This window comes from Gobius niger (assembly GCF_951799975.1).
Source record: "Gobius niger genome assembly, chromosome: 10".
Classification (NCBI taxonomy): Eukaryota; Metazoa; Chordata; class Actinopteri; order Gobiiformes; family Gobiidae; genus Gobius; species Gobius niger.
Genome location: NC_136861.1, coordinates 1306115 through 1321534, shown reverse-complemented (window position 1 = coordinate 1321534; position 15420 = coordinate 1306115). Strand labels below are relative to the sequence as shown.

Genomic DNA, 15420 nt, shown 5'->3' with positions numbered 1-15420 from the left:
TGGGAACCTGCACTTTAGGGTAATGCAGCATGGGTATTTTATGCTTTCCCATGTGAAAGACTGTCAATGTAAACACAGAAAATTCACTTCAGCTCGATGACATTTGAGCAAATCCATGGTGACGAGATGAAACAATCAGAAGGCTCCAGTGATGGATTATGGGATTTTAAAATGTGGAGGACAGTTTTGTGTTCCCCCTAGGATGTAATGATCCATGAAGTACATACAGATCAAAGCACTCAGCAGGAGAAGAAACCACCGGAGGCATTACTGGCTCCATTCAGGCTGTTCACTGGTCACCAATGGAAAGGATGCTATAACGTGGTTGAAAGAGCGTCACTTGCCTGTTTGAGCTGAGGCGTCATGTCCTTCCAGTCGGCCAGGAGCCACTTGCACAGCGTAAGCACCGACCTGCAGGAGGCGCTCTCATTCTTCCTCTCACTGCAGTAGGTCAGAGCCATCCTGCTCAGCATCTCCATGGCGGCGCTGGACTGGCCTGTCAACGGAGAATAGAGTCAAGTGGGACTGTTTTTGGAATAAGATTTGGTCTTTTTCTGTGTTAGAATCTTTAAAATGCTAAATCAAGACCAAAGTCAGGAACAGAGGAACTAAGGTGAACTTGGTGATTTTGCAAAATATATTGGAGAATTGGAGATTGCATTTAGAGTTTCTGACCTGCAGTCCTTAGCACCTTGGCCTTCTCGATCTCCAGCTCGGGGCCCCATGTCTCCTGCAGGGCCGTATTGAGGGAGAGCTGGCTGAGGGCGGTGTGGAGCTCCTCCGCTGGGCCCTCCCCAGGAGCCCGGTCAGCGCACTTACTCAGCAGACGCCACGCCAGGCTGATGTTGCCTTTCTTACGCGCAAACTTGACTGCTGTCAGATACAGCTGCATCAGGTGTCCGTCTATGGAGGAGGAGGAGGAGCCTGGACAAGGAAGCATGCAGAGTTATTGATTGTGAAACTATTTATTTCAAAAACCATCCATACATCCACATTAGGTGAAATACACACCATATCAACTTTGTTTTTACATTGAAAGTTGCATAGTGCATCTTTAAAAGTGGCTTTCTTCAAGTGAAAAAGTGAATAGTCCTCTTTTCTCCAGTATGAGAACAATAAAGTATTTTCTTGCAAACAAGATGTTACAGCTCAATTATTATGATAAAATTAAACTGTAATGGACAAACACTAAACAAGACTTACTGGACCTACTTTTCTACACCAAATATTCTTGGGAGTATATATCCAAAGGCTAGATTAAAAATTGTCCTGGAGTGCCACCACGACTGAGGTCATGTTGATACATAATGTCAAGTTTGTATTTGAGCCAGTTATCCAATCAGAGAGCAGACAATGTGCCTTTTCAAGCCAAATGTACCAGGTTGAGCAGTGTCACTGCCATTGGACTCACCCCGGAGCTTGTGCAGCAGCCGTTTGTGGAACATGGTGTAGCGGAGCACTTGGAGGAAGGGCCGGACGTCCTGCTGCTTACAGGTGCTGACGGCCTCACTGTATAGCGGGATGACGCTCTCCTGCACAGACAGCAGAGGTGTGACTCCAAGGGAGTGCAGTACAGAGGTGAGGAGAAGCGGCCCTTACCTCCTGAGCGGTCAGTGTGCTCTCCAAGGTGCTGGTGCAGTGCAGCTGCAGCAGGGGCAGTGTGGGTAAGGTGTCCGAGAGGGTCAGAGTTGAGAGACGCAGTGGACCTAGGCAGATGCGGCCTGTCTGCTTCAGGCAGCGCACCAGGGCACTGCGGGGTGACACACATGACATCACAACCAATCACTAATAGTGCTGCCCGCATAACTGGTTGGGTCATTATCATCTGATCATAGGGACGGTGAAAAAAGGCCGCTCATCACAGCCCTATCGTATCGCACGTATCATTTTATTGAGCCGTATCCAATTGTAACACCTTTACAGCTGGCTTTTCACATAAATATGAGCCCGAATGTTTTTACTGCTCTAAGCAGGAAGGAAAGGGAGAGCGAGGTAGGAAGAGCGAGCGTGAGGGGATTTAGGAATGATTATAAAACACCTCATTAGATCTCATTGGTGCCTCTTGTAGATTTGCATTTTGTTACTAGTTTTTTTCCAAACATCTTTTCTATCTTACAGCTACCTCCACTTTAATTTGTACATGTTTTACATGACCTCACGCTATGACGATTCACATCCACATGCTCCTCTCATTTAACAGCGCATTCCCTTCGTTCTGATGCTCCTACTCCATCTCAACATTGCACCAAACATCCAAACTTTCCTACACAGCCTCCATGTTGCTTGGTTTGTCTTGTGCTTCTGGTTCACGTCTGTAATATCGTAGAAACATTTGCTCTGTGCTATTTTGATCAGGGACTGTTCAAGTCAGACTCCTGCCCTTTGATCTCCAATGTGCGGAGTTGCATCAAGAAAAGAAGTGGTAAAACCCGAAGCTGCTCATTACACGCAGTACTTCTTTCTCAATTATGAATCTTATTCGGTGTAAAATGCGACCTTGAGCCGTTGGACACATGCTACAAAGTTTCGTTAACAGTACGGCGGGTTAGCGTGTAGAGAGGCCTTCATTGAGCCACAGTCCTGCGGTTGCTGTTCAGAGCAAACGCGAGACTGTCCTCATGAACTGTTGTGTGTGTGTGTGTGTGTGTGTGCGTGTGTGTGTGCGTGTGTGCTTACTCCGGGCTGGCGGTGGACAGCGACTCCTGCTCTGCTTTGCTCATGGCGCTCACGGCACTGCGCAGCACCTGCACCTCGATGGCTCTGTGCAGCTCGGAAGGGTCTGGGCTCATGGAGGGCAGCAGCTTCTTTAGGTCTGAGCACACAAACACACCAGTCTCAACTTAACCATGTCCAGTTTAAGGTGAATAGTAAAGCCATGTCCGTACCCAGCTTGTCTTTGCCAGTAGACAGAGCGCTGCAGTCCTCCCCTGGCAGCAGCTCCAGCTGAGCCCTGCACTCCTCCAGCTCCCCGGCCTCGAAGTGGCTAAGGGCCTGCAGGTAGTTGAAGTCGGCCTTCAGGCTGATGCTGTGGGGGCTGCTGGGGCTGTGTTTGAGCGAGTGGATGTTGGCCTGCCACTCCTTCACAGAGTCCCAGTCGCTCAGAGCCACGTAACACTGACAGGCTTTGTTAGCCAGAAACGTCAGCACCTCGGAGGAGCACTCACTGCTCTTAAGCAGCAGGGTCTTCTTACCGTCACCTGGAAGATATACCACCAGCTCCTCATCTCTAAATGAACAACTACCTAGTTCAGAGATTGCATATGGAGGGACCGAGCTTTACCGTTCACGCCGTGTTTGGGGCTGTTGCTGCTGCTGGACACTTTGAGCAGAGGAGAAGAGGAACTTTTGATGGAACAGTCCACCCCAGTGACCGCAGACAGCTGGTCCTGATATTCAAGAGCAGCCTTCTCAAACCTGGACATGATCAAACACACCAGTCTCTGCACACTGTACTTAAAGGCCATGGACATGTGAAAGACAAAGCAAACCCATACCGGCCCTCTGCCTGCAGAGCCACCGAGGACAGCCAGCCCAGGCTGCGGCCAGTGTTGGACAGGCTCCAGGACACCAGCCCATTGATGGCCTCGGGGCAGCGGAGCTCACACAGAGCATCTACCAACAGCATAAGGACCACCTCCAGCTCTGGGCCCTGGAACACAGACAGCTTATAGAAGAGGCTACAGTCCAGTCAGTGATCAGAGAGCACGTCAGTCAGTACAGACCTGGCTGCTGCTGCTCTTCACCTCAGACAGCAGGTCAAAGCCGTGCCGTATGGTGACAGCGGGCTGCCCGGACAGAAGCCCCACCCTCATGAGGGCCAGGCGGATCCTGGTGAGCCAGTCCTGACAGGTCTGCCGGTTAGTGTAGAAGAAGGTCCTGATGGCCTGAGTCACACACAGGAAAACGTTATTATAGTGCACAGGTACCCTACAGACACGCTGACACGCCCTTACCTTGGGCGGAGGGGTGAGTGCGTTGGCACAGCCCTCGTAGGCGTTGTACATGAGTTTGTCCAGGTTCTCCAGGTACTGCAGCAGCAGGGCAAGGCGGAGCTGGTTGGAGTGATGACAGTCTCCATCAGTGCCTGCTCCAAACCAGGCTCCTGCGTCCTGCTCTGGGTTGACACTGTGCGCGGCCAAGCTGCGGATCATCCCTGGGAATACGTACAAACAATACTCAACACTCTTGCACCTCATTGTTTTTGTCTTTTGTTTCAAAAACACCAGCCATGAGCCACCGCAGTATGACCCTGTTTGATAGTAACAAATTTAGCCCCACAAGTCAAGTTCAACCCACCTGGATTAGAGGTCATCTCTCTTCACATTTTGCTCCTTAGGTCTTTGTCCATAATTTAGGCCATAGCTTGAACGTCTCCCATGGAGACTTTTGTTGAGGGTAAAGTTAAATGGACTGAAATTGCCATAAGTAGCACTGATTTTTTTAAATTCTCACTGAATGAATAAATAGTGAAATATTTAGTGCCTAAATGAACTATAAAAAACAAAAAACTGTCTAATTTGACTTTGGCCAATGATGTGCACAAATACTAGCCTGGTGAGACCAGAATGATTCCCCTCTATATTCTTTATACAGAGGGATGTCAGTCTGGGACCTCCGTCCTTGCTGACGGCATCAGAAAACTCAAACAAGCCCGTGCAATCAGATTTGTGTATTTGCGTCACGTGTTGTTCACGAGCAGCATCACTCACGGGACGCGACAGTCCCTCAATACCAATCTACCAACGCCGCACGAGAGAGAGAAAGAGCGTTTCTTGAATCTGTGGTAAATGACCAAAAATACATCAATAGTAGGCGAGTTTTGTGATTCATAATCCTGTGTGAACATTAACTCAAAACTGCTAATGACACTGCATCAACGGCAGACGCCCGCCCTTCACTGATTGGTTAACTCCGCTACCTTTTTGCTTACGTATGTACGGCTGTGGAAATAGAGTAGATGCTGCCGTCACCAGACTCAATCGCTGGTACAGCAGTGAGTCTGCTGACAAAACTACAACGTTTCTGACCCAAACAGCACTCATGCTGTAACTACTGTTACTACTACTACGCGCATTTGTGTAATAAAAGTCACATTAATCTCACCTTTTATCGCAAACTCCAGCTCCCTGTCTCACTCCTGCTGTGACATTTGTCTCTGTTTCGCTGTAATGTAAACACGAGCCATGTGCTTTATTGTGAAATGCTCCACACGCGTGGTTTCGTGTGACGTCCTCTCAGGCTGCTTCATTTCTTCATTCGACTTTTGCACTGTATTGTGTAGTGATGAATCTGTTCCTGTCACACGGAGCTCCTCGTCGTATTTAATCTCGGAAAAAGCAAGAATGACGCGGAGAAAGACACAGCAGCTCCATGAGCTGCGGAGCCTGACGTTATAGCTACTTTCGGTTTCGTTCTTCCGTGTGTCAGTAGCGCCGCAGACAGAGGACAGGCGTCAGACTCGCGTATCGGCTATTTCACAGCAGAACCAGAGTATTTGAGGTTAAACCAACTGTAGAAGTCTGGCCTTTAAGGAAGGCAACATTTCGCCAAGCCACAGAGCCCCTGATCTCAGCTGCTTATGCGCACGCAGGAGCGGCAAAAGCATTTCACACAAACAATTCACACTGTCTATAAAAGCAGATATATCAAACTTTTACAATGAAATATTAGCCCAGGGTAAAAGATAGATCTGCCACAAACCTCTGGTGTTGTGTAAATAAAGAGCATCTTATTTGTTGCAAAAGTGCGTGCATTTAGTCGACCAATGAAAATCTTGGTCAACCACGATGTCATCGACCAATTAGTCGACTAAACGACCAAAAGGGGGCAGCTGGGTTCTATTTCATCCCTCCTGACCGCCAGAGGCGGTGCTGTAAGCACTGAATGTTCCCTTCGCGCATGCGTAGTTCGAGTAATTAATACCAAATGAGTCACACCTGTGACCCTGGATGACGCCCCGGAGGTAATAAATCCCCCCGTCATCCGAGCCTCTGTTCCTTTTTTCTTCTCGCGTGTGGTTCGAACAACGTGGCTTTAGCCGTTCGTTTTTGGAGTTTTTCGCTGTCGCTGGATGCCCTGTCGTCGAATCTGGCTGGAGTAGCGGTGGACCGTCCTCCTTGGGCTGCGACAGTTGGATCTTCGCTATTTTCTGTAGGTATATTTGAGTGTTGTTGGTGACGATAGCGTTCGCGCCTCCTCTCCCAACTCACGGCGTTTGGTGTTGGTACACACCGTCGTTGTTCTTTTGTGCTCCCGGAGTGTGGAGTTGGCTAACGGTGTTAGTCTTTTTTGTTGTTTTGCTATCATTGGTGACGGTAGCGTTCGCGCCCCCTCTCCCAACGTTAGCCTGTCTTTTCTGTGTATAGTCCGGATTGTTACCCGAGTGGCCTTTTTTCGTTTACTGTTTCGCTATTATTGGTGACGGTAGCGTTCGCGCCCCCTCTCCCAATTTTAGCCTGTTTTTCTGCCGATAGTCCGGTTTGCTGCCTGAGTTTGCAGTTTTTTCTTTTTACTTCGCTATAATTGGTGACGGTAGCGTTCGCGCCCCCTCTCCCAATTTTAGCCTGTTTTTCTGCCGATAGTCCGGTTTGCTGCCTGAGTTTGCAGTTTTTTCTTTTTACTTCGCTATAATTGGTGACGGTAGCGTTCGCGCCCCCTCTCCCAATTTTAGCCTGTTTTACGCCTGTAGTTTGCGTTGCTACCGGTGTTTTTCCGGTTGGTTTTTCGCTATAATTGGTGACGGTAGCGTTCGCGCCCCCTCTCCCAATTTTAGCTTGGAGCTTGGCGTCTCGTCCCACTCTCGTGTGTGGTGCAGACGGTTGCGAGGATGGATGGCTCACATTGCTGTGTGGCTTGTGGGACGGCGCTCCAGGCAGATGACGGTCATGACCTGTGCCCTGCCTGCCTTGGACCTGACCACCTTCGGGAGGCGCTGTCGGATCATCCTTGCATGAACTGCGGTTACATGTCCCGGGCCGTGAGGCTGGCTAGGTTGGCGCAGTTGCGCACTCAAGATGGTGCTGACCTTCCTCCTTCTGGGCAGGTGGCTCTCCCTGCACGTTCGAAACGCCGGAGTGAGTCCACAGCCATTGGGCCTGCGCCTGAGTCGAAGCAGTTGAGGTCTGATGAAGGCCTTTCCATGAGGTTTGAGCAGTTGTCTGCAGAGTTAGCGGTGATGAAGTCCCTGTTTCAGTCACATCGCTTGGATCCTCCCTTGGCTGGGGCTGGGTTCTCTTCCCCGCCCATGCCTGCTTTGAATAGGGAGTTAGAGGTTGTTGAGGAGGTGGAGGATGTCGGTCTCTCTGAAGATGTTTTGTCTCTGGCGGCCTCAGCCTCTCGCTTTAGGGATGACGGAGAGGCTCCATTGTCTGTGGCTGGATCGCGCTCTTCGACTCAGAGTACAGCTAGTGAGGCGGCAGACAGTTCCATGCAGGAGGTCTTGTGCATGGCTTTGAGGCGGCTGCGGGTGGATATTCCGCAGCCGGGAGAATCTGCTCCTGGGAGCGCCTTCTTCAGGCGCGTACAGGCTCCTGCCCCTTTTATTGTCCCACAATCGTCGGAATATCTGAGGGAGTTAAATGCATGCTGGCGCGACCCAGGAGCTTTTTCGCACCTCTCCGCGGATGGTCGGGTGTTGGCTTCTATGCATGAGGCGGCAAAGGCAGGCTTGGAGCGCATGCCAGCGGTTGAACCTGCCATAGCTTCACTCATCGTGTCACCAGATGAGGCTCTGCGTCGTGATGTTCGTTGCCCACGGGTTCAATGTCGCGCTACTGATGACCTCCTTTGTAGGGCCTACAGTGCTGGCGCACGGGCTGGTCGTCTTGGTAACTCGCTGGCGCACCTCATGTTTGCCCTCTCTGCATCCTTGCAGGAGGAGGGGGGTGTGGCGGTTGCTACCGGGTTTAGTGATGCGGCACTGCAGGCGTTTGCTCTGATGACCAGGGAGCTGGGCCGTGTAATGTCTTTCCTCGTTCAGGCTCGTCGGCAGGTTTGGCTGGCTCAGTCTACGCTGACTGAGACATGCCGTAGGACCCTACGCAGTGTTCCTGTGGAACCGGGAGAGATGTTTGGTTCGGCTGCCCTGGAGGCTTTGGAACGGACCGTTCAAGCGCGACAGACGAGACAGCAGCTTTCAGGTCTCAGCCGGGTTATGCAGCCCCCCCCTCCTCGGCGGCCGAGGCGCCTTGTTACTGAACCCGCTGACCGCTCGCAGCCTCGGTCCCGGGCTGGTGGTTTTTCTCCTCGTGATGTTTCACGGAGGACCAGTGGGGACTTTCGTGGCACGGTCCGCCGCTCAGGAGGGCAGGCCCGAGTGTCGGGTTCTGGCCGCCGCCCCCCCGGGGCCCCTAGGGGCCGTGGGGCTAGACAGTGAAGCCAACAGGCCGGCCGTCGGACACTTTTCCCATCAGCAGCTCAGTTACTGGGCTGCTCATGCTGTAGACCCATGGGTGGTTGCCACTTTGACCCATGGCTACAGACTACAGTTCCGACGCCGGCCACAATTTGCCCGCCGGGTCAGGATGACTACGATCAGCGACCCGGTGAAGGCTCAAGCCCTGGACCAGGAGCTTTCCGCCCTCCTGGCCAAGGGGGCAATCGAGGCAGTAGATCCTCTGCTGCAACCCAGGGGATACTATTCAACATACTTCCTCGTGCCAAAGAAAACAGGCGGCTTCCGTCCCATTTTGGATCTGAGGGGGCTCAATCGGTTTCTGAAGGTCCTGCCTTTTCACATGCTGACCACGGCAGAGGTTCTGCAGGCTATTGCGAGGGGGGACTGGTTCACGTCAATAGACCTCTCCGATGCGTACTTCCATGTGCCCATTGCGGTCGAGCACAGGTGCTTTCTCAGGTTTGCCTATCGGGGTCGCCATTGGCAGTTCCGGGTGCTTCCGTTTGGCCTTTCGCTTTCCCCAAGGGTTTTCACTCGGTGCGTGAAGGCGGCCCTCTCTCCTCTGCAGGCCGCTGGAATGAAGATTCTGCCGTATCTCGACGATTGGCTCATCTGCGCCCCCTCTCGTGCAGTCGCGATTCGGGAGACCGGTCGCCTTCTGGCTCATGTGTCCCAGTTGGGCCTCAAGGTCAACTTGGAGAAGAGTTGTCTGTCCCCGTCTCAGACGACAACTTTTCTTGGGATGATTTTGGACTCGACTTCCATGGCGGCTCGTCCATCGGTTCGCAGAGTAGACGACATCCTCCAGTTGGTCGGTCAGTTCACGCTGGGCAGGCGGTTCCCCTACGTCACCTTCCTGCAGTTGTTAGGGAAACTGACATCTGTCACTCGCATTGTACCTTTGGGCCTGCTGTCGCTGCGTCCTCTACAGTGGTGGCTCAACGGGTTTCGCCTGGACCCCAGGCGTCACAGGCATTGCAGACTCACAGTGACAGGGACATGTCTCCGTGCCCTGACTCCGTGGGGGGACAGGTCCTATCTCTCCAGGGGTGTCCCTTTGGGGGTAGTTGTGTGTCGCAGGGAGGTGGTGACCACAGACGCCTGCTCTACGGGCTGGGGCGCTGTGTGGCAGCACCGGGCCGTCCAGGGGCGCTGGAGTCCGAGGGAGCGCTCCAGTCACATAAATGTGCTGGAGCTGCGCGCCGTTCACTTGGCTCTCCGGCGTTTCCTGCCCCACCTGGTAGGCAGGCATGTTCTCGTCCGAACAGACAACACCGCAGCTGTCTACCACATCAACCATCAGGGGGGCACCAGATCTGCACCGCTTCTGGAGGCGTCCAGAGCTCTTTTGGTGTGGGCGGCCCCTCGATTGGCCACTCTGCGGGCGGTGTATCTGCCTGGGGAACACAACCGGGTAGCGGACGCTCTCTCTCGTCAGTCATCTGCTCCGGGGGAGTGGACCCTTCACAGCGAAGTGGTGCACATGATTTGGGACCTCTTTGGTCGAGCGGAAGTAGACCTGTTCGCCTCGAAGGAGTCGACTCAGTGCCCGCTGTGGTTTTCTCTTACGGGGGCATCGGGTGCACTGGGTCAGGATGCGTTGGCTCATCCGTGGCCTCAGGTCCTGCTGTTCGCTTTTCCGCCCCTTCCACTGATTTGGCCCACTCTTCAGCGGGTTCTGAGGGAGGGTCACAGGTTGTTGCTGGTGGCCCCGTTCTGGCCAGCACGGCCGTGGTTCCCCCTGCTGCGAAGTCTGATTCGCGGCAACCCGTGGTGTCTCCCGAACAGGAGGGATCTGCTGTCTCAGTTGGGAGGGCAGATTTGGCATCCCGACCCTCCTCGTCTTCGGCTGTGGGTCTGGCCGTTACAGGGCCCTTGTCACTGTTAACTGGGTTGCCGGCGTCTGTCCAGCACACCATTTTGAGTGCCAGGGCCTCCTCTACTCGTCGGCAGTATGATAACAGATGGCGTCTGTTTTCCCGGTGGTGTTCTGGTCGTGATGAGGACCCGGCTCTGTGTTCAGTGTCCTCTATTCTGGAGTTTCTGCAGTCGCTCTTTGATGAGGGTCGCTCTCCTTCCACGCTTAAGGTATATGTGGCAGCGATCTCTACTAATCATGCTGAGATTGATGGTTGTACTGTGGGGAGCCATAACCTTGTGTCTCGTTTTCTGCGTGGGACTCGCAGGTTACGCCCACCATCGGTCCCGCGGTCACCTGCCTGGGATCTGCCTGTGGTTCTCCAAGCGCTCTCCCGTCCTCCTTTTGAGCCTTTGGCGCAAGCGGAGCTCAAGTGGCTGTCATGTAAGACTGCTTTTTTGTTGGCTATTGTCTCTGCTAAAAGGGTTGGTGAGTTACATGCTCTGTCTGTTAGTCCCTCCTGTCTCCGGTGGAGTCCGGATGGCAGCGGTGTTACCTTATGGCCGAACACTGCATTTGTGCCTAAGGTGTTATCCGGTTCTCATTGTAACCAACCATTGCAGTTGGCACGGTTCCGGCCTTCCGGAGCGGCTGTGGAGGAGTCTGGCTGTTTGTGCCCTGTGAGGGCACTGGAGGCATACGTTGCGGCGACTGCGAGTTTGAGACGCTCGGACCAACTATTTGTATGTTATGGAGGTCCTCAGTTGGGTCGCCCTCTGTCTAAACAACGTCTATCCCATTGGATAGTGGATGTCATCCGTCATTCCTACGAGGCGGAGGGTCACGCCTTGCCGATCGGGGTGAAGGCCCACTCGACTAGGAGTGTCTCCACTTCCTGGGCGGCTATGCGGGGTGTTCCATTGGATGCGATTTGTGCTGCGGCGTCATGGGCTTCCCCGAGCACGTTCACGAGGTTTTACAACGTCAATGTGGCGGCGTCTCATCCTCTGGGCCGTGCTCTCCTCCAGGGGCCTTCTGGATCCTCTGGGTAAGGTGGGTGCTCAGGATTCCTCGTGACGTAGCTGGTACTAGTCATTCAGTGCTTACAGCACCGCCTCTGGCGGTCAGGAGGGATGAAATAGAACGAAAGTTACGTATGTAACTACGGTTCTATGAATCCCGGATGACCGCCAGAGCTTCTCTGTCACTCAGAATCCTTGCGTTTTCGCGAGAAGATTCTTTAGGAACAGAGGCTCGGATGACGGGGGGATTTATTACCTCCGGGGCGTCATCCAGGGTCACAGGTGTGACTCATTTGGTATTAATTACTCGAACTACGCATGCGCGAAGGGAACATTCAGTGCTTACAGCACCGCCTCTGGCGGTCATCCGGGATTCATAGAACCGTAGTTACATACGTAACTTTCGTTATACATTGGGTTATATAGAACAATTCATTGATTGACGTTTGTGCATCTCCTGTCTACATTGGGTCAGTTTGTCCTGAGCCTGGTTTACATTGGGTCAGGTTGTCCTGAGCCTGGTCTACATTGGGTCAGATTGTCCTGAGCCTGGTCTACATTGGGTCTGGTTGCCCTGAGCCTGGTCTACATTGGGTCAGGTTGTCCTGAGCCTGGTGTACATTGGGTCTGGTTGCCCTTAGCCTGGTCTACATTGGGTCAGGTTGTCCTGAGCCTGGTTTACATTGGGTCAGGTTGTCCTGAGCCTGGTCTACATTGGGTCAGGTTGTCCTGAGCCTGGTGTACATTGGGTCAGATTGTCCTGAGCCTGGTCTACATTGGGTCAGGTTGTCCTGAGCCTGGTTTACATTGGGTCAGATTGTCCTGAGCCTGGTCTACATTGGGTCAGATTGTCCTGAGCCTGGTCTACATTGGGTCTGGTTGCCCTGAGCCTGGTTTACATTGGGTCAGGTTGTCCTGAGCCTGGTCTACATTGGGTCAGGTTGTCCTGAGCCTGGTCTACATTGGGTCAGATTGTCCTGAGCCTGGTTTACATTGGGTCAGATTGTCCTGAGCCTGGTTTACATTGGGTCAGATTGTCCTGAGCCTGGTTTACATTGGGTCAGGTTGTCCTGAGCCTGGTCTACATTGGGTCAGGTTGTCCTGAGCCTGGTCTACATTGGGTCAGGTTGTCCTGAGCCTGGTCTACATTGGGTCAGGTTGTCCTGAGCCTGGTCTACATTGGGTCAGGTTGTCCTGAGCCTGGTCTACATTGGGTCAGGTTGCCCTGAGCCTGGTCTACATTGGGTCAGATTGTCCTGAGCCTGGTTTACATTGGGTCAGGTTGTCCTGAGCCTGGTCTACATTGGGTCAGGTTGTCCTGAGCCTGGTCTACATTGGGTCAGGTTGCCCTGAGCCTGGTCTACATTGGGTCAGATTGTCCTGAGCCTGGTTTACATTGGGTCAGGTTGTCCTGAGCCTGGTCTACATTGGGTCAGGTTGTCCTGAGCCTGGTCTACATTGGGTCAGGTTGTCCTGAGCCTGGTCTACATTGGGTCAGGTTGTCCTGAGCCTGGTCTACATTGGGTCAGGTTGTCCTGAGCCTGGTTTACATTGGGTCAGGTTGCCCTGAGCCTGGCTTACATTGGGTCAGGTTGTCCTGGGTGTGACTGTAGTACCTTCTATGGTCTGGAAGGTGTCCTGAGCCCTGCCCAGCGGAGTGCGCAGTTTGGACAGAACAGTGAACTGTGCAGCTTCCCACACAGCCCACTGCCACAGCACCACTTCAGTCTTCAGCAGAGCCCGCGGGACCAGCCCGGGCCCCTGACTGTCCCCTCGACTGTCTCCGCGCCTCTCCAGCCTCTGACAGCTCTGGTACAGGCGCTCGAGCCACGGCTCTTTGCTGTGAGGGGGTCGAAGACAAACATGAGCGCTTACACACAGATGTTTGGTGTTTCAGGCTGTAATAGAATCATGCAGTCTCGTACCCGCCGCGGTGCAGGACTCCGTACAGGATGAAGCTGATGAGGTCACTGAAGTCCTGGGGGTGAAATGTGCTGCTGGAGGCCTGGCTCATGTGCTGTCGGACGGCCAAAGAGATGTCCCTCAGCCTGGCCTGGCTCTGGTTACTGTAGGGACAGATGCATACAGTCAGCAGGTCAGAGTACCCCGACACAAAAAGAAGCACATTCAGAAAAATCCTGGCTTCAACTTTCTTCATGTAAATGAAGAAAGTTGAAGTAACCACCACCTAAAGGCTGACCTATAGATGGAGACATCCGCACAGTGCGGACGCCGAAGTTCTCCTGGTATTATTACGCCTCACAATATAGCTCCCCTTTTTAAACGCTTAGAAAATCCACATCGTTTAATTTTGTGTAACTATACTTTATCGTGGAACACTTCATGTAGCCATATTCAAATAGGGAAAACGTGGAAGAGCTTGGTCGCTTCTATCCTTTCCAGCTCCAAACGAGGGGGAGAGGCTAAATGCTAACGCTGTCTGTGCTGTGTTTACGTGACTGAGGGCACGCGTGAAGACCAGACAGGTACAAATGAACTCAGCTAAGCTCAGGTAAGAACATATCTCAGTATGGAAAAATGGTGGCCTGTTCCTTTAAAGAATCATTGATCTGACACACTTGTAATTGTCAGATCACTTTATGTGGGTGTTTTTTATTCATGTAAACTAAATAGCCTGTAATAGACCAAAGGATAGTGTAGAAAATCCAGTGATCCTTGTTGAATGTTTTTCCAATAGTTTATTAATAGATATAATTGATATAATTGATAGCTGATCCATAACATCATAAAAAGAAAAGATAAGATTTTATTTATCTTAAAATGGAGAAAAGATGAACATTCACTTTTTCACTAATTGAAAGACACTTTTAACAGAGTCTCTTGGTATGAGTTAATGTTGGATAAAGGCAGATACTTGATGGAGCCGTAGTAACTAGGTGCTCAGCCGGAGCTGGCGCGAAAAAAAAAAAAAAGTCATGGGTGCCGTCTGATATAAAAACGGTGTTTTGCTGGGTTGCTGTAGTGCGTGTCTGAAGCACAGACCCTTCCACACATCCCGAGTGTTCACATGAGCTACTGAGATGCGCGTGTCGGAGCTCAGACTGTGAACTAGGCCGGCTGTTAAAGAAAATACAGCGCTTAGTTTAGGTAAAAATCTGTAAAAATGAGCTACATCGAGACACACTGTTTTTGGTTCTGGTAAATGTCAGGTCTGTGCTCCGCTGGTTTGTGCCAGGAAGATAGAATTCATTCATTTTACAGATTTTCAAAAATATTTTTTTTTAACTTTAATTAATGGGGAAAGTCGGACTGAGTTTCCAGAATCTCATTGAGGGGAGTCCTGTTGTACATGTTTTCAGTGGCTGGTGCAGAGTGACCAGGTGAATTTGAAGCAGACTGACCTTAGGGCCGTGTCCAGGGGCAGGCTCTTGAGCAGTTTGCTGTAGGCCTGTCGGACCCTCACAGAGGAGTGCACCAGCTGGACTCTGCACACATCCATGCACCTGCAACACACACGCACACACAGAACACCACAGTGCACAGACTGGTTCAATCATCTCATTTAAGCTTGAAGAATGCTTTTCTGGGTTACAGATAGTTAACTGTTAAAGTGCAGATATTGTTTAGGTCATTATACCTTTTAATGATAATGGCTTACACCTGCAGCACCGCAGGAAAAAGACTCAACTCCTCTATTTTAGAATGAGTATAATCACATATCTCGCCTATAGCTTATATTTTTATTAAAGATAAAACATGTTTTTTCGCTCTCCTTACCTCTGCATGAGCTCAGGGGACAGGGCAGAGCACAGCACCTGGAGGGCAGTGCAGGTCTGCAGACAAAGGCTCTGGTCCTCACTCAGAGCTGGACAGGAGATAGGGACATGTTAGAGTTAAGACTGGGAGCAGAGCTGTGTGAGTGTGAGTGGCGCACCATTAGCCAGCAGGCCTCTGCAGAAGCGTGTGAAGGAGGGCAGGGAGAACAGAGGGCTGTAGGTGTCGCACTTCTTCATCAGTGTGGAGATCTCCTGTGCCCAGGTCAGCAGCAGCCTCCTGGAACACAAACACTAACACTTCAGACCAGCTCTGGGGCCTCAGCGTTTGGCTGCTGCTGCTCACCAGTCATTTTGAATGTTTTATATCCATCTATACGCATAATGGCCTGCAATGCACTACTATTTTTA

General features: G+C 51.8%; 1 protein-coding gene across 1 annotated transcript in view; it reads right to left on the bottom strand.

The window, feature by feature from the left end:
• smg1 (SMG1 nonsense mediated mRNA decay associated PI3K related kinase) overlaps positions 1–15420 on the bottom strand; it is a 59544-nt gene that overhangs the window by 24218 nt on the left and 19906 nt on the right. Inside the window, exons 16-30 of the mRNA XM_079565437.1 lie at positions 15171–15289; positions 15014–15101; positions 14638–14739; positions 13201–13341; positions 12892–13115; positions 3954–4153; positions 3723–3884; positions 3495–3649; positions 3281–3414; positions 2886–3197; positions 2677–2812; positions 1600–1750; positions 1412–1532; positions 676–924; positions 345–496 (exon numbers count right to left, since the gene is read on the bottom strand). Of these exons, the coding sequence (XP_079421563.1) occupies positions 345–496; positions 676–924; positions 1412–1532; positions 1600–1750; positions 2677–2812; positions 2886–3197; positions 3281–3414; positions 3495–3649; positions 3723–3884; positions 3954–4153; positions 12892–13115; positions 13201–13341; positions 14638–14739; positions 15014–15101; positions 15171–15289 (2446 nt within the window). The remainder of the gene's footprint in view (positions 1–344; positions 497–675; positions 925–1411; positions 1533–1599; positions 1751–2676; positions 2813–2885; positions 3198–3280; positions 3415–3494; positions 3650–3722; positions 3885–3953; positions 4154–12891; positions 13116–13200; positions 13342–14637; positions 14740–15013; positions 15102–15170; positions 15290–15420) is intronic.